Genomic DNA, 17,422 nt, shown 5'->3' on the forward strand with positions numbered 1-17,422 from the left:
AGCAAACTGCTTCTCAAGACAGCAAAGAGTGTGCTGTGCAGCTTTCCCACAGCTCTGGGGAGAGAGGGGCAATGGGAGATCTGAGGGATTCCCTGGAGTGCATTTCCCCAAGTAATGCCGAGCACATGACATGCAGCGCAGAGGTTTCTCGGGACACGTCCTGCACCACCCACGCCTGCCCCGTGCTGGGAATGCAGGGACCTGATGCCTTGCCCTGTGTTCTTCTGAGGGACCGGCAGGGATGCCAGGAGGGTTAACCCTGCTGCCAGCCTCCTCTTGGGTTTGTGCCTCTAGGTTCTTTCTCCACCCTATCAACTCCTCTCCTCCATCCTGGGTGATCCTCCAGGCTGGGGAGCTCTGTGTGAGCCCAGCACCGGGGCACCCATGCCACAGGGCTCCAGGCAGGGACAGCAAGGGTCTGGCAGGGGGCAAGAATGCCGTGGGAGCAGGCACAGGAACACTGAGCAGAAAGGCTGGGGGCAGCCCTGGGGTGTCACTTGGCACAGATCTGCCAGTGACACCCTGGAGGAGCCCCGTCTCTGTGGCAGCCTGCTGGCTCCTGCCATGCCTTCTCCCTCTTCCCAAGAGGCATTCCCGGGGCACATGCCACCAAGGGTCCTTCCCTGCGTGGCTGCCAGGGCTGCAGCCAAAACGGTGCTTGTGCTCTGCCAGGACCAGGATTTCCCAGAGCAGTTAGGCTGGAGTTGGGACAATGCTCCCGGAGGGGCCCTCCCTGAGCCAAGGAGATCCACACCACACGCGCTCCTGTTCTCTGAGTCCTGACAGACCAGCTTGTGCCCAGGCAATGGGCAGAATCCTCTGGGCATGGCTTTATCGCTTAGCTGCGCATTGCTGCATCAGCATTTCTGCCTCCTTTTGGCTTTCAGGGTGGGGAAAGGTGCAGCAAAATGGTCAGCAAACAGCCCTGTGAAACTGATGGGGAACCCAAGCTCCTGGGGCTGGGCAGAGCATCCCTGGTGTTTGGGAAGAGCATCCCTGGGGTTGGGCAGAGCATCCCTGGTGTTTGGGCAGAGCATCCCTGGTGTTTGGGCAGAGCATCCCTGGGCTTGGGCAGAGCATCCCTGGGGCTGGGCAGAGCATCCCTGGGGCTGGGCAGAGCATCCCTGGGGCTGAGCAGAGCATCCCTGGTGCTGGGCAGAGCATCCCTGGTGCTGGGCAGAGCATCCCTGGTGTTTGGGCAGAGCATCCCTGGGGCTGGGCAGAGATGCTCTGCCTCGCTGCTCAGTGATTCAGTGAGAAAAGAGGAGAAGGGTCCCTGCTGCTCCATTCCTGAGCTTGGTGGGTGGCTGCAGCGTTCCCTTGGCTACGTGACTGCCACGGGGACAAACAAGCTGCATCCTCCTGCCCATCGCAGGGGTGAGTTGTGTAAGGGCCGTGGCTGCTGCGCCCAGACAAAGCTTAGTCCACAGCACAAAGCACCAGGCCAGGGATTGGCTCCTGCTTTACGTCACTGAGGAGGAACGGCAGCATCAAGATTTTTTTTCCCTCCTTCATTTTAATTCTCTTCCAATCTCTGTCCAAAAATAGCCCAAGCTGCCTCCTCCGGGAATGCTCTGCATCAGAGCCTTGGCTCCTTCGCCCCCCTGTGCATTAGCCTGGCAGCTGCTAAACACAGCTATTATCCTATGTCACGGCATTACCTATTCTTTAAAGCACATTTCCAGAGTGCAGGATCATTTTATTGTTTCGAGCAGGGAGGTGCAGAGACCCTGGGTGTCCTGGCAGGGCGGTGGACACCCCGGGTGGGCTGCATGTCCCCATTCCTCCTTGCCAGCCTTTGCCACTGCCAGGGAAACCTGGCACTGGGGAATTCTATTTGCCCTGAGATTCCCAGCGCCTGCAGCATATTATCTGCCCCGATCCTGCTCCATGGCAAGGCAGTGACACCCGCCACCGTGGTCCCAGAGCGGGGCTGCGCTCAGGGGTTCCCACAGTCACCCAGAGGGTTCTCCCTAGGTGGGACCGTGTCCTGCACATGCCTCGTGCATTTTGTGCTCCCCAGGGATGTGACAGCGCTGTTCAGGGGAAAGCCTCCTACAGGCAAGGGGCAGGAGGCAGGATGAGTCCCTGCTAGAGCAGCTCAGCCTGGAAAGGCTCCCAGGAAGCCCAGGTGGATGGATTTTTCCCACCTAGTCCTGGGATCTTCCCTGAGCCAAGCCATTCCTCTCTTCCATGCAATCATAGTAGCGCAGGATGTGGCCAGTGTGGAGCTCCACAGGCAGTTTCCATCCATACGGTCGGGTCTTTTCCCACCAAGAAATTCTGTGATTCTATAATATTGTCCATGTGATTTTGGGGAGCATCTGTTCCCCAGCCAGCACGTGTCCCACAGGAGCAGCCAAGTGACAGCCACAGGTCTTCAGGGTGACCAGGACACGGGCAGGATGGGTCCCCAAGGCCCCCCTGCCCTGTGGGGCTGTGCTAATGGAGTTCCACCCAACCTTTTGCACAAGCTCTGTGACACAGTTAAGGGGGTCCCAGTGCCTCCGGACAGGACTTGGATCCCCACCCACCCCATCACTGCAGCTGGGCTGGCGCTGGTGATGCTTAGGGAAGGGGTGAGACTGGGTTCAGCGCCGTGCTGGCTCCCACAGGGCATCCCATGGAGGAGCAATATCCCCAGGGCTGTGCCGGCTCACCACGTATCCCAGCAGGGTTTGGCTGCCTTCATCCCATGGGAGCAGGAGGACTCTGTGTGTTTGCACCAGGGATTTGGCTCCTGGAAGATGTGCTCAGAGCCCAGCCAGAGGTGTGTGGGTACCACCCTGCAGCAAGGCGTGCAACACACGCTGCACTCCTGCTTTCTTGTGTTGCTGCCAAACCACAGCTCCACCTGTGGTCCGAGTCTCTGCAAACTTGTTTCACACACACAAAAATACCAAAGGTTATACTGAATGCTCGAGCTCCCCACGGAAGTGTTTTATCATGTTCAAAAATATTTAATCCCAGCAATTTTCACATTGTTCTTATAAAAACAGACAGGTATGAAGGGAAATGAAATGCTTAGTACATTTTTGGCACGTTTTTTTTTTTTTTCCTTTTTTTTTTTTTTTAACTTTTACAAATTACAAACACACATTCATTGTTTTTAAAGGAAAAAAAGAAACCCACCCTAATTCTGAGCTGTACACTGGAGAGATGCACTAACCATCCCAAATCTAAATCAGCATCCTGTGGTTAAAATTGCTGTTTTACAAGCCCCCAGCAGCCAAGGACACATCGGTGGTTTCACTGCTGTCCCCAGGGCCTGGCTGGAGAGGAGGTGGCCCTATGGAGTCCCTGTCCTCGCAGATAGAGGGAAGCCCCTCAGGTGTAGGGGTGAAGGCAGAGAAGGAGTGCAGGGGATGCTGAGGCTCAAACTGGGGTTTGCCTGCAGTGGGACCAGCGCTGATGGGCTGATTTCTGTCTGTTTTGCTCCTGTGCTGGAGCCCAGACACACTGCCTGCCTGCCTTTGCGTCCCCAATAAACCTCCAGCCCCTGCCCCTCTCCATCTCCCACCCCAGCAAGGTGCCAACCCCGAGGGGCTGCAGACCCACAGAGGTGCCGGGTGTCCCCGTCTCTGCCCACATGCCGAAGGAGGCAGAGGATCCTCCTGCAATGAACAGGGACCGCACAGCCAGGAGGAGGGAGCCCAGTCCATCCTGCTTACCCTGAGATGCTACTGGGGAGCAAGGGGTGACCTCTAGCCGTTAGTAGGACCAAGGTTTTCCTGGGAAGGGCCACGGTAAGAGTTACTAAAGAGGAATAACTGGTGTGAGCAAAGAGGCACCAGCTGCAGAGCTCCCCATCACTGCAGGGATGCTTCTCCCAGCTCTCCGGGGCCACTGGTTAATGCTTCTCCACCGAGCTCCGAGTCCTGGCTCGCTGCCTCTCCAGCACCCAAAGCAAAGCAGGAAAAGAAAGCAGCATCTACCTCTTGCGTGCCAGGCCATTCCCTGCTTCCCAGCGTGGCAAGCAGAGCTCTGCACCATCCAGCAGCTTTCCTGAGCCACGCTCTGCTTCCTCGAAGCAAGGACAGTCCCTGTGCTGGTGACAGTCCCCAAGCCCGCGGTTGCAGCTCCTGCTTAGGGCGAGGGGAGCTGGGAGCTGCAGGACGGGGAGGGCTGGCAGCACCCCTGGGACCCTGTGGCAAACCCTGCACCTACCTCAGCTCCAAGCAATCAACTGCAGGCTCTTGCAACGGAGACATTTTTAATTTTGAACAACATCAGAACTGCAAAATGATCGCCCCGCATGTCGTGTGTGGGCACCGGCGAGGGATGCGCTGCTGTGCTGGGACGGGGACTGCAGGTGCCCCCGTGGCCTCGCCAGGACGCAGCTCTGCCCTGGCTCCCGCTGCTGCCCGCGCCCGGGGCTCTGCAGCACGCCTATCGCAGTTTAAATAGAATAAATACAGTGAAGAAAACAGTAAAATCTTCAATAAAGAGGCAAAAGGAAAGACAACAGCAGGTCCAGGGGTCCAACCAAACTCCACGTGGTCTCTGGATTAGTTACTGAGGAAGTTCTATGAGAGCACATTAAGTTCGCAGCCGGAGACTCTCTTACTGCTGTCCTTATATTGAAACCTCGTATTCTCTTGTTTCCTGAAAGGAAGGAAAAGCCAGTTGAAGGCAGCAGCTGCATTTCAAGATAATCCTCCAAGGCACCAGGAGACACCTTGGCTGTTGTTTCGCTCCCGGGGAAGCTGTGCCCTCCCTGCCAGGACCCTGCAGCCCCTCTGCCTCCTGCTTCCCACCAGAGCCCACCTGGCCCCTTGGGGACGGAGCTTCTCATCCCATCACTCGCTGCTCCTGCAGCAGGACAGCTTGACTCACGCCCAGTAAAACCCACAATTCCCTGCCCAGGGAGGAAGAGGAGCAGCAGGACTCACCCCTGTCTCATAAATTGGATTGTCGAACTCCGTTTCTACTGTGATCTGACTGTAGGGGTGGGAGTACATGAGGGGCAGGCGGAGGCTGGAGTAGTACCGACACCTGTGGGGGAGATGCAGGAGTCACCAGGCTGCACAACATGACCTCAAAGCAAAGCATCACCACCCCCAGGATCCCTGAAGCTGGGGGTTCGTGCCCAGGTCCCCAGGATCACACCCAAGGCAAGCGGCTGGCGAGGACATGGTGATGCTGAGCCAGCCCTGGCCACAGAGCTCTGCCACTGGTCCCCCAGCCCGACCACATGCCCCACCTTGTGAGATAGATGTACGCTCCTCCCAGCAGCAAGGAGATGATCAGCACTGGGATGAAGATGGCTAAGGCCATATTTCCCCCCTCGAGCGATGTCTCTGCAGCAGCTTCTGCTACTAAAAGGACAACACCTGTTATGTTGGATTTGCAAATACCTTCTTATCCCATCACTGCCTCTGCTTCTCCCCTCCCTCCTCCCAGGAAGGCCAAGAGCATCCTGGCTTGGATCAGCCATGGTGTGGCCAGCAGGAGCAGGGAAGTGATTGTGCCCCCGGACTCGGCATTGGTGAGGCCACACCTTGAATCCTGGGTTCAATTTTGGGCCCCTCAGTACAATAAGGATATTGACGGGTTGAAGGGTGTCCAGAGAAGGGAGCAGAGCTGGGGAAGGGAGTTCTGGGAGCAGTGGTTCTGGGAGCGGCTGAGGGACCTGGGGCTGTTTAGTCTGGAGAAGAGGAGGCTGAGGGGAGACCTCATCACTCTCTGCAGCTCCTGAAAGGAGATTGTGGTGAGGTGAGTGCTGGTCTCTTCTCCCAAGTAAGAAGGGATGTGACAAGAGGAAATGGCCTCAAGTTGCACCAGGGGAAGATTAGGTTGGATATTAGGAAGAATTTATTTATGGAAGAGTAATGAAGAACTGGCAGAGGTTGCCCAAGGCAGTGGTGGAGTCTCCCTTCCTGGAGGCGTTCAAAAAACATGTAGTGTGGCACTTTGAGACACGGTTTAGTAGGCACAGTGGGGTTGGGCTGATGGTTGGACTGGATGAGCTTAGAGGTCTTTTCCAGCCTTAATGATTCCATGATTCTATGACTCCTGGGCTCCATGCAGGCTCCGGCTGAGGGCCCTGCACAGGGTTCATCCAGCAAATGCCTGTCACTCACCTTCCAGAGCATGTTCAAAGCTGTCTTGATTCACTGGAAGAGAAATGGAGAGATACTGGTACGTAACTGGGTGCTGGCAGGTGCGGGCTGCAAGGGAAGCCCAGGTCTGGGGTGTCCCTGTCCCATTTGGTCCCAAGCACCGCTGTAAACTTTCAGTTTTCAATAAGCTCTCGATCTCCACAAGCGCACGCATGGGACTGAGCAGGCTGGACAAGTGAGACACCAGCGGGACAGCTCTGCCTGGGATGGTGCTGCCCTCCAGAGAGCCCCACTGCCCCAGAGACAAGGTCTCCACTTATTCTCATTAAGCAGTAATTAAGAACTGCTTCCACAATAGGAAGCAACAAAGCAAGAAGAACAGGAGAACACCCAGGTCCACCCCACACCACCAGCACAGTGGCCAGAGGGTTTGCTCCCCCTCCCTGGGGCTGTAGGTCTCACTCAGCACAGATCCAGTAAAGCACCCGGGTCTCCAATGAGTTTAGCACCCAACTAGAGAACCATGGGGTGTCTGCAGCCAGACAAAGGTCCCTGGGCTGTCCCAGGCTGGGGACAGAGGCGTTGGCTGCCCTCTTGCCCCCCACTTTACCTTTGCAGATGGGTAGGGGTCCACTCCAGTGGGACGGCTGGCCCAGGATGCACTTGATGGTGACCTCCCCCATGAGTTCAAAGCCCTCGTAGCACATGAAGGTCAAGGACTCTCCTGGCAAGTAGAGGCGCTTATAAAGTATTTGGTAGCCGTTTTCTGGCAGTCCTGGATTATCACAGGCCAGCGACTCCTCAGCTGAAAGAGAACAAGTCACAAGGTGAGCTCCAGGGAGAGAAGGAGCCTGGGAGGCAGCAGGGAATCACCCAAGGTCTTACCCCACCCTGCTTTCAGGTAGGCCAAAGCTCTGCCCCACCCCATGCGGCTGGGGGAGATCTTGGCCACAGGAAAGGATTTGTGATCCATTGAGCAGAGAAACCAAGCTGTGGATTCTCTGGGATGGGGGCACACAAGAAAGCTGGGGAGGGACTTTTTACAAGGGCATGGAGTGATAGAACAAGGGGAATGGCTTTAAATTGGAAGAGGGAAGAGTTAGATTAGACATTAGGAAGAAATTCTTCACCATGAGGGTGGGGAGGCCCTGGCCCAGGTTGCCCAGAGCAGTGGTGGCTGCCCCATCTCTGGAGGTGTTCCAGCCCAGGTTGGATGGGGCTTGGAGCCCCTGATCCAGTGGGAGGTGTCCCTGCCCATGGCAGGGGATGAAACTGGATGGGCTATGAGGTCCCTCCCAAACCAAACTGTTCTATGATTCTACGGGTAAGCAGGAGAAACTGCCTGCACTTACAGACACAGTGGGGGAGCCGTGAAGTCCAGATGGGTGTCCCCGTCTCACGGCTGTAGCAGGTCAGCAGCGAGCTGCCCTCCAGCACGAAGCCGGGGTTGCACGTGTACTGAATGGTGGTCCCCACCAGCAGCACCGGGTCGGAGATGAGGCGGGTCGAGTGCTCCACCTCCCCCGGGTCTGTGCAGTACATAACTGGGGAAGAGAGGCCGTGTGAGAGGGGAGTCCCAGCACAATCATGGGGACAATATATGGACAACAAGACACTGCCTGGGGCACTTACTCTTTTCACAGAAGGGGGGGTCACTGCTCCAGCTGAGGTCCCACTGGCAGGTGAGGGTGTCACTCCCCACAATGTCATAGCCCGGGTCGCACTGGTAGGTGATCTTGGCACCTCTCACCAGCTCCGTGTGCGATGTGGTCTTCCAGCCATTCTGGATCTCAGGTAGGTCGGAGCAGGAGTCGTTGCGGGACACCTCTGCAGCCAAGAGAGATGCTGGCTGTCACCCACCGAGCGAGAGCCCACGGCACAGCCCTCCTCAGAGCTGCTGCACACGGACACAGAGCTCTTCACTGTGTCCCTCCCCAAGAGCTCTTGAGCCCTGTGTACAGCTACAGCCCAGCCTGGTGGCATCCCCCGGGCAGAGGGAAGGGGCAGAAGGACAGCAGTAACTGGGCTCTTTCAAGCCACCCCAGCCCTGACCCTAAAAGCAAGTGGAAGGCTGTGCTGATGAAAACAAGACAGTGTTTTTGCTGAGCTCAGGACAAAAAGAGCAACCTGAGAGCACCAGGCTCAGCTCTGGCTGCAGGCAAGGATGAGGAGCCGTGCTCTGTGATCACAGCACGGCTGCTTTGCTCTGGTGAGGGGTTTCTGCCCTGCTCTCCCCAGCCCCGTGCCTGCTGAGCGTGGCTGCGTGTGCTGCAGTGCACAGAGCAGGGGACCTGCAGCCTCACAGGTGATCTGCATTGCGGCTTGCTCTGTTTGTTGTAACCAGAGCTGTCAGCTGTGGAAGGAAAACATGCTTGGAAGAAGGCTGCCAGGGAAAGACAGGAGTGGAGGCAGGCAGCGAGACCACAGGCAGCCGTGGGGAAGAAGTGCCCTTCCCAGTCCTTGTCCCTTCCTTGAGCATCAGCCTCCCTGGTCTGGTGGACGCGGCTGCACCAAAGGGTGATGCAAACAGGCATCTCCAGGTGCAGCCTAAGCCACTGTGGAACAGGTTGCTGTGAGCTGGGAACATCCATCTCAGGAGCCCACGTGGGGATTGGCTTCAGTGATCTCTCCTAGGAGGACATCTCGTTGCAATGCCTCAGTACCATCAGCTTCATGGCCAACAGAGTGTGTGTGTGTGGATCCTACATAGCTATTTCCAGAGATTTCTTCCCCTGTTCTGCTCCGCAGTAGCACTGGGCCAGAAGAAGGCTGACAAGGACCAAAAATGCCCCTGCCTTCCTGCCAGTCTGGAAGAGGGGAGACATACAGGGACACCCCAAAACTGACTGACCCAGAGACCTGCAGTGGGGCTGGGGCTTTCTGCAGGAGCTCAGTATGATGTAGAGAGGAATGCCGGTGTCACAGCAATTCTCCCTGCTTCCAAACCCAGCACCTGGACAACTTGGTCTGGCTGAGTGTCAGTCCCTGCCTGCACTGCAGGGGATGCACCCAGTACCCTGCTCTCCCTACCTATGTAGTTCATGATGAATCCTTGCCCTTTTCCAAAGATGAGCCCAGCAGGATCTGAGTGGAACTGGATGGTGAGGTCAGGGCTGGAGGAGTAGAGCTTCTGGGGACCACTGCTGCCGACGTACTGCCCCAGGATGCGAGCGGTGAGCTCGTCCCCATCGTAAATTGTGAGGATGTCACTGTTGGTGAGGTTGAGGCTGGAAAAAGAGAGCTTGGTTAGAGGGCAGCTTGGGCAGGGAGCCCAGGCAGGATGCAGTGGTGTTGGGCTCAAGGGGCAGCAAGGTGACTGCCTGCCCCAGCACCGCAATGCAGCAAACTTATCTTGTGGCCAGTCCTCATCCCTGTTCCATCCCCATCCTCACCCAGGCTGGGCCAGTGCCGTGGCGCTGGTCCATCCCCAGCGGGGCAGCTGTGCTGGTTTTCAAGCAGCAGCCCCGCAACTAACCCTGACTCCATCCTCCCATACCAAGAGGTCCGGGTGGCTCAGGAGGGAGGGAGCCCTTGCACTGCGAAGGTGCCGGTGGCTCTATGGGGCAGTGTCCCATGATGAGGTGACACTGGCTTCCCTGTACCCCACCACATGGGAAAGGCCTGCACTACCTTTTGGCAGCTCTAGGGATGCAGTGGGATGGGGCTTTCCCTGTGCAGCACTGGGAGCTGGTGCTTCTTGAGGTTCAAAAAGGCCAAGTGCCAGGTCCTCCACTTAGGGCACAACAACCCCGTGCAGCGTTCCAGGCTTGGGGAAGAGCGTCTGGAAAGCTGCCTGGAAGAGGAAGACCTGAGAGTGCTGGTCAACAGCGGCTGAACATAAGCCAGCAGTGGCCCAGGTGGCCAAGAAGGCCAACAGTGTCCTGGCTTGGATCAGAAACAGTATGACCAGCATGAGCAGGGAGTGGATTCAGCCCCTGTTCTCAGTGCTGGCAAGGCTGCACCTCAAATCCTGGGTTGTTTTGGGCCCCTCACTACAAGGAGGACGTTGAGGGGCTGGAGCTCATCCAGAGAAGGGAATGAAGCCAGGGAAGGGTCTGGAAAACAAAGGTTGTGGGAGCAGATGAGGGACTTGGGGCTGTTTAGCCTGGAGAAAAGAAGGCTGAAGGGAGACCTCATCACTGTCTACAGATCCTTGAAAGGAGGTTGTGGTGAGGTGGGTGCTGGTCTTTTATCCCAAGCGATAGGACAAGAGGAAATGGCCTCAAGTTGCACCAGGGCAGGTTTAGGTTGGCTATCAGGAAGAATTCCTTCACCAAAAGGGTTCTGAGGCACTGGAACAGCTGCCCAGGGAGGTGGTGGAGTCCCCATCCCTGAAGAGGTTTCAAACAGGGGCAGATGAGGTGCTCAGGGATCTGGTTTAGTAGTGGACTGTTACAGTTGGACTCAAAGATCTTAAAGGTATTTTCCAACCAAGCAATTCTATGATTCCTCGGGAGCAGCACAGTCCCCACGGCCAGCAGAGAGCAGTGGCAGCTCAGAAATGGTGCCTGAGCTGGAGCTGCTGGGTAAGGATGGCTGGGATCCTGCCAGGCAGGCAGCAATCCCTGCTCCAGAGCCAGAGCCAGCACCGCAGCCTCCATCCACCCCCTTTGCAGCAGGGATGCGGCTGCCTCTTGAGCGGGAGGGGACAAGGGGCTCTCTGCTCTTTCCTTGCTCCCAGGCAAAGGGCAGATGATGGATGCTCATCCCGGGGAAACATTGCTGTGGGGCTGGCAGCTGTTTCTCTTGCCTTTCCAGCTGCCTGCTTGGTGCTGGTAGCAGCAGAGTAGGGGAAACCATCAGACAGACCCCAAGGATGGGCATGGAGATCATCTTCCCCCACTGACCCCTCTGCCTCACCCCATGTGCCAGCGAGGAGAGAGAAGAGAGCCCCTTGTCCCCTCCTGCTCAAGGGGCAGCTGCATCCCTACAGTGCCGGGGAGAAACACAGGAGAGGCTGGGGCAGAAAGGGACTGGGGCAAGGACACCACGTCCTCCCCTTTCTCCATGGGAAAGAGGGGTGATAGGGAGCACCAGGATGCTCCTGGCCCCACAGGAGGGGTCTCCATCAGGTTGGAGCCTGAAGCAACTTTCCTAGCCAGGCTTGGACTCCTGCACGCAGGCAGGATCCGACTGGCTGTGTTTCATAATACTCATGGGCTCAGGACACGCTCGGTCACCATGGGACCTGCCCATCTCATTCAGCCTTGTCTGGAGATGCCTGAGCCAATCCCCAAATGTTTTATTAAGAATGTTCTTGGAAGGCTCCCAGCTAATCCCCGTGGCAAGCTGACATTTGTAGTAAATCTCTGCTTTCTGTCAAACACGATTTTGCCGGTGACATTTATGTCTGACGACTTCAAATCACTTGGCCTCCAGATCTGCTCAGCTCGAAGCACCCACAAAGCCGGGAGAGATGCACTGGGAGCTCCAACTTGTGATTTTTACAGGAAGCTTTAAAGCATTTATGACTCTAAGCCCCTACTTGAAACATGCCCTCCTCTTCAAAACCCAGAATAGCATGGAAGGAGATTCCCTTTGCATTGGCAGCATAATCATGCCAAGGGCTCCCAGCCTGGCATCGAATCCCATATCCCTCTGACCCCTGCAAGTGCAGCGAAGGCTGCTGTGCCTGCCCATGCCTGGATGGTGCAGCTGGGCCCTTGCTGGGCAGCTCTGCCCCACAGCTCTCTGAGCCGTGCTGTTGAATGGTGCAGGAGCGAGCAGGCAGTCAGGAGAGCAATAGAAGCATTTTGTGAAGGCAAGTTGGTCCCATGAGAGAATGAAGGCAGGGCATGGAAGGGGGGGCTGGGCAGAGCCTCCCATTGCTCCTCACCCTCCCCTCAGTGCCTGGATCACATTCAGCCCAGAGACTTAAACTGTGGTTTCCAGCTTGTGGATGCCTCTAGGCTTCCCTAACCCTGCACAAACCAGCCTGTGGTGGTGCTGCATGTCACTCCTGTCACTCCAGCTGCAGGCTGCTGTGGCATCGCTCCCAGTGACTTTGCTCTGGAGGAGTTCAGAAGCTGTCTAGGGAGCAATTAACTACTGCAATGGATGCTGTAACAGTGCTTTGAACTCAGGCAGTAGCACTCGGCACTATCCTGGACCTCCCCGAGGGTACCCAGTACATCATAAGTGATGAAAAAAGCTCCGAGGGGGAAATGATCTGATCCCTGGGGCAGGGGGAGCAGGGATAGGGCAGCAAAGTGAGCTGAGCACTGGCAGGGCAGAGGCACACACCGAGGTCTCGACTACTCACAGCTGGATGTCCAAGAAGAGCCGCTTCTCCTCACCGACGTGGACCCTCCAGATGCAGTCCTCTCCCTCCGTGTAGGGCTCTGGCCAGTTGGGGGACAGGATCACCCCAGCCACAGCGGTCAGCTCTCCCCCACACATGGCTGCAGGAGTGAGAGGCAGGCAGGGCTCAAACAGGGTCCCTGGGGGGGTTGTGCCCGCTGCCCAAAATTGCCCCGTGGTGTGCGACTGACCTCGGCACAGCGGCTCCGTGTCATTCCAGTATGGGTCCCGCATGTTGATGCACTCGATGACGGCGGGGCCCTGCTCCAGGGAGTGCCCGGGGTCACATGTAAACTCCACAGTGGTGCCCAGGTTGTAGGTGGGGTCAGAGGTGGTGAAGTTCCCATTCTGGATGTAGGGTTCGTAGCAGTGGCCCCGCTCAAAGGCTGGAAGAGAAACCTCCCGTTAGCCCTTGGTACATGGAGCTGGCTGGGGGAGTGGGAATGGCAAGATCATGTGACAGGGAGGATTTGGTTGGACATTAGGCAAAGGTTCTTCACCCAGAGGGTGGTGGAGCACTGGAACAGCTCCCAGGGGAAGCAGTCACAGCACCAAGCCTGACAATATTCCTTGGTCCACACCCTTAGGCACACGGTGTATATGTTGGGGTCATCCTGTGCAGGAACAGGAGCTGGATTTGATAATTCTTGTGTGTCCCTTCCAACTCAGGGCATTCTACGATTCTACGCTCTTCACACCCTCAGCTCTGGGGCTTTGCTAGATAAGCCCTGGAATTTGCTGCTGTCCCAGGTAGAAACCCATCCTTCCATCCCCATTGTGCATGGATGGCGTCTTCCATGGTGTATTTTACAAGCAATTAGGATTAACAGCAGTTTAGCTGTCCTGAGCCATGCAGGCTTAACTGTACCTCACTTCCATTATGTATCAGCATCAGTAACGCACTCGCTGGGTTGCCGGTTGCTGTATTTGCTGAGCGATCTCCCCTGGGACTCCTGCACATTATTGAGCTTGCTCAGAGGTGTGGGGCTCCTGCAGGACTGATCCCAGCAGCAGGACGCACTTAAATGACAACTGGAGCAAATCTGTGTGAGCTGTCTAAGGCTTGTCCCCTGTCCTGACCCTGAAGGAGCTACTGGCTGGTCTGGAGGAAGGCAGCTTGGGGAGCAAGCCTTGCAGTGAGGGCAGGGGCCAGGACAGCCCCCGTCACTGCAGGCTCTGTAATTCTCACAGCGCTGGTGGCTTTTTCAACCTGAGTTTGGAGAGATTCCACCCCGCACACAGCACCCACTGACCAGGGCTGCTCTGCAGCAGGCACAGGAGGCGTGTTCTGCAGGCACCCAGCTCACTATCAAGCCTTTCTGTTGGAGTAAATGAGATTTCACTATCTCTTTTCCTATTTCTTGCTGGGCAAATGTATCCCCCAAAGCTATTCCACTCCCAGATGAGGATTGGGTTGCCCTGCATGAGCAGCACAGAGGCACAGCAGAGCTGGGGTCAGCCAAGACCCTTCCTACACCTATATCTCTGTTAATTGCCCAAATGTCCTGAGGCTCAGGGTAACAAAATGAGAGCACATCACCTTCAAAGCGTATGTTGAAAGCCGTAGCAGCCGCGGGCTCCTCTGCAAGGAAGTCGATCCTGATGGACGAGCCATCGCTGATGACCCCTTCGAAGGGCACACTGTCAGCACGCAGTGAGTCGTAGAGGATGGCGGACTGGTTTGTGTCCCCACTGTACACCACCATCCTGTGCAGGAGGACACAGCACGTTATATGGCAGATGCATCCTCATGTCCCCTCCCTGGAGCATCGCTTCCCCCCATTGTCAGCGCCCACTCTCCAATGCTCCCAGAATACAGCATTTTAAAGAACTTGTGCAAACAAGAACTCACCAACCAGATAAGTCTCTTTTAGAGTGTCATAAACAGAGGCTTTATTCTTTGATTTTACTACAAGCTGTAAACCTGCTTTATTGCCTGGTACCAGACTGAATGTTAATGCTCTTTAAACACAAGCATCAGCACCATAAGTGTGTGCTTTGTGTTAGGGATGCTGACAGCGTGGGAGTTGCAGCTTCTTGCGCTGTGCGGATGTGCAGTGCTGGGCACTGGGTGCTTGGGGGGAGGAAGAGGACAGGCATGACATAGCATACAGCATCACCTCGCAGCTAGAGGATTGGAAGACTAGCAAAATGCCCTGGCACAAAGCGCAAGGCCTCAGGATAGCAGGGACTGGTGCTCTGCGCCTGCCTTTTGTGGCTATTTTGGCTCAAAGACCTGTCTTTGCCTCCTGAGTGCTCGAACACTGAAATCAGGAACCTCCTCTTCTGCACCAGGACCTTTCTCCGCCCCCAGTCCTCAGCATCCTCTGGCTGGCAGCATCCTCCATGCTGTGCCCCAAGCTCAGGTCAGTGATGCCTCTCAGGACACCTGCAGCCCAGGCACTGGGAGGGCAGAAGACGCGAGGTGGGGGACATGAGACCAGTTTGGACCTTCCAAGCCTCACTATATTCAGTGCTCCACTCCTCACCTTGAGCAGAGCAAAGCTCTCACAGGGGGCAGAGAAACAGGCTCAGCACAGACTTCACCACCGGCCAGCAGCATGTGGGTACACAGAAGCTTCCAGAGCCTCACCTGTCTTTCTCAGTCAGCAGGAGCTTCTCAAAGTGCAGATGCAGCTTCTGGCCCACGGGGGCCCCGATCACCCACACGCAGTACATGCTGCTCGACTGGTTCCCCGTGTAGCTGGGCGAGAGGACGCGGCCGATGGTGGCATTGTGGACTGTCCCACCGCAGGGTGCTGCCAACACAGAGCACAGCACAACTGAGATGAGCAAAGAGACAGGACAAGGCAAGGCAGCAGGCATCTACAGCAAGGAGGATGAGCCCCTCCACTGATGCCTGTCCAGCTCTTCTCAGCAGTCTTTAATCATAGAATCTTGGAATGGTTTTGTTTGGAAGGGACCTCAAAGCCCACCCAGTTCCACCCCCTGCCATGCGCAGGGACACCTCCCACTGGATCAGGGGCTCCAAGCCCCATCCAACCTGGCCTGGAACCCCTCCAGGGATGGGGCAGCCACCACTGCTCTGGGCAACCTGGGCCAGGGCCTCCCCACCCTCACAGGAAAATATTTCTTCCCAAGATCTCATCTCAATCTCCCCTCTTTCAGCTCAAAACCATCCCTCTCATCCTGTTCCTTTCCTCCCTGACCAAGAGCCCCTCCCCAGCTTTCCTGGAGCCCTTTCAGTACTGGAAGCTGATCTAAGGTCTCCCCACACCCTTCTCTTCTCCAGGCTGAACAACCCCAACTCTCAGCCTGTCCTCATGCAGGAGGTGCTCCAGCTCTCTGAGCATCTCCGTGGCCTCCTCTGGACTTACTCTAACTCGAGAGCCTCTTGCTCAGCTTGACTTTGCTTTGTTTTATGTATATACATATATCCTCACACATATACGTAAAATCTGTAATTAATTTTCCCTTACCTGCCTAATTAGGAGGCAGATTCTGCCTCCGCTGATGTGAAAAGCTGCCATACCTCGGATTGCATTGTGCACAGAGCTGGGCTTTTGCCCTCTCCCAGGGCCGCATTTAACTCATGATACAAAGAAAGCAATTGTAATTTTGTTCTCTTTGGGGCTTCTCGTTTTTCTCAGCGCTGAGTCTAACTAACTAGGAGGGTACCTGAACAGATTGGCTCTGGACTGCTCCAGTGTGGCCTCGACGCGTTGATGCATGTGAGCACCCTGGGACCCTGCAGCTCGTAGCCCAGGTGACAGTGAAAATGAGCAATTCCACCCGAGTGCAAATCCATCACGGTGACATCTCCAAAGTCAGGTCTCCGTGGAAAGTTGCAGCTCAGCATAAACACTGGAGCAAGAAAACACATTTCAGAGTTTAGGGCTTGTCTGCTCTGAGCCATCCCATAGTCAGGGCAAAGCAGCAAGGATGTGCTGGATGTGCCCATGGTGCCACAGACAGACCCTGCGGTCAAGCGCGAGTCACAGAGCACCAACAAACTACCAAGCTGCTGCATCTCCACCTGTTACTTCTTTCTCCCAGACCCAGTTTCTATTTTAAAAAGAATTCACTTGAACTCATCTATTTTTCATAGCGCTTCAAGGAAAAAATAGATTTACAGTCTGAGTCGGTACAGGAGGAGCTGCTGCATGGGGACAGAAATGGGGCAAGGTGGGGTAAGGAGCACAGCGGGTGCCTGGGTTGGGAAATCAGTGCCTCTTGAACCCTCTGCCCCAGGCATGACACAAGCTGCTACCCACCCCCACTCCAGCTGATGCTCTGAGCTCAGGCATGCAGTGAAACAGGAGCCCAACTGGTCCATGAAAACAGAACCTGGCATCCTTCCACCCCTGCAGCCCCACGCGACTGATCATGGAATGGTTTGGGTTGGAAGGGACTTCAAAGCCCATCCAGTCCCATCCCCTGTCATGGGAAGGGAGATCTCCCACTGGATCAGGGGCTCCAAGCCCCATCCAACCTGGCCTGGAACATCTCCAGGGATGGCGCAGCCACCACTGCTCTGGGCAACCTGGGCCAGGGCCTCCCCACCCTCACAGGAAAGCATTTCTTCCTAAGATCTCATCTCAATCTCCCCTCTTTTCAGCTGAAAGCCATTCCCCCTTGTTCTCTCCCTGCACTCCCTGATCAAGAGCCCCTCCCCAGTTTTCCTGGAGCCCCTTTCAGTACTGATATCCCATCCCACCCCTCCTTTTGCGTCCACAGCAGGGAGGCACCCACCCTGGTAGTGGAGCTGGAAGGTCCCCACCACCTCATCCTGGAAGGTGCGGAAGTAGACGGAGATGGTGTTGGTGGGGCTGCGGATCACCTGGCCCTCCACCAGCAGGGTCTGGTTGGCCAGGACCACCAGGGAATCGCCATCCACCCCACGGATGGAGAGCACCTCCCCATCTGACAGGTTCACGCTCTTCACCTGGGTGGAAAGAGAGATCAGTGAGCTGCAGGCAAACATCGGGGTCCTTGTGGAGTTCTGGTTGAGGGGTCATATCTCAGCCCCAAAGACCCAGAGAGCCTTGCACCATTGCAGCCTTCCCTTTGCACCACTCCAAGCAGCAGGGTCTCGTTGC

General features: G+C 56.2%; 1 protein-coding gene across 1 annotated transcript in view; it reads right to left on the reverse strand.

The window, feature by feature from the left end:
- Positions 1–2,972: 2,972 nt before the first annotated feature.
- SEZ6L (seizure related 6 homolog like) overlaps positions 2,973–17,422 on the reverse strand; it is a 49,457-nt gene continuing 35,007 nt past the window's right edge. The window contains exons 4-17 of the mRNA XM_054082394.1: positions 17,076–17,268; positions 16,002–16,187; positions 14,956–15,121; positions 13,903–14,069; positions 12,554–12,748; positions 12,325–12,463; positions 9,093–9,289; positions 7,695–7,889; positions 7,415–7,606; positions 6,673–6,867; positions 6,084–6,116; positions 5,204–5,318; positions 4,893–4,995; positions 2,973–4,605 (exon numbers count right to left, since the gene is read on the reverse strand). Of these exons, the coding sequence (XP_053938369.1) occupies positions 4,576–4,605; positions 4,893–4,995; positions 5,204–5,318; positions 6,084–6,116; positions 6,673–6,867; positions 7,415–7,606; positions 7,695–7,889; positions 9,093–9,289; positions 12,325–12,463; positions 12,554–12,748; positions 13,903–14,069; positions 14,956–15,121; positions 16,002–16,187; positions 17,076–17,268 (2,106 nt within the window). The 3' untranslated portion in view covers positions 2,973–4,575. The remainder of the gene's footprint in view (positions 4,606–4,892; positions 4,996–5,203; positions 5,319–6,083; positions 6,117–6,672; positions 6,868–7,414; positions 7,607–7,694; positions 7,890–9,092; positions 9,290–12,324; positions 12,464–12,553; positions 12,749–13,902; positions 14,070–14,955; positions 15,122–16,001; positions 16,188–17,075; positions 17,269–17,422) is intronic.

The sequence above is a fragment of the Cuculus canorus genome, chromosome 17 (genome assembly GCF_017976375.1).
Source record: "Cuculus canorus isolate bCucCan1 chromosome 17, bCucCan1.pri, whole genome shotgun sequence".
Classification (NCBI taxonomy): domain Eukaryota; kingdom Metazoa; phylum Chordata; class Aves; order Cuculiformes; family Cuculidae; genus Cuculus; species Cuculus canorus.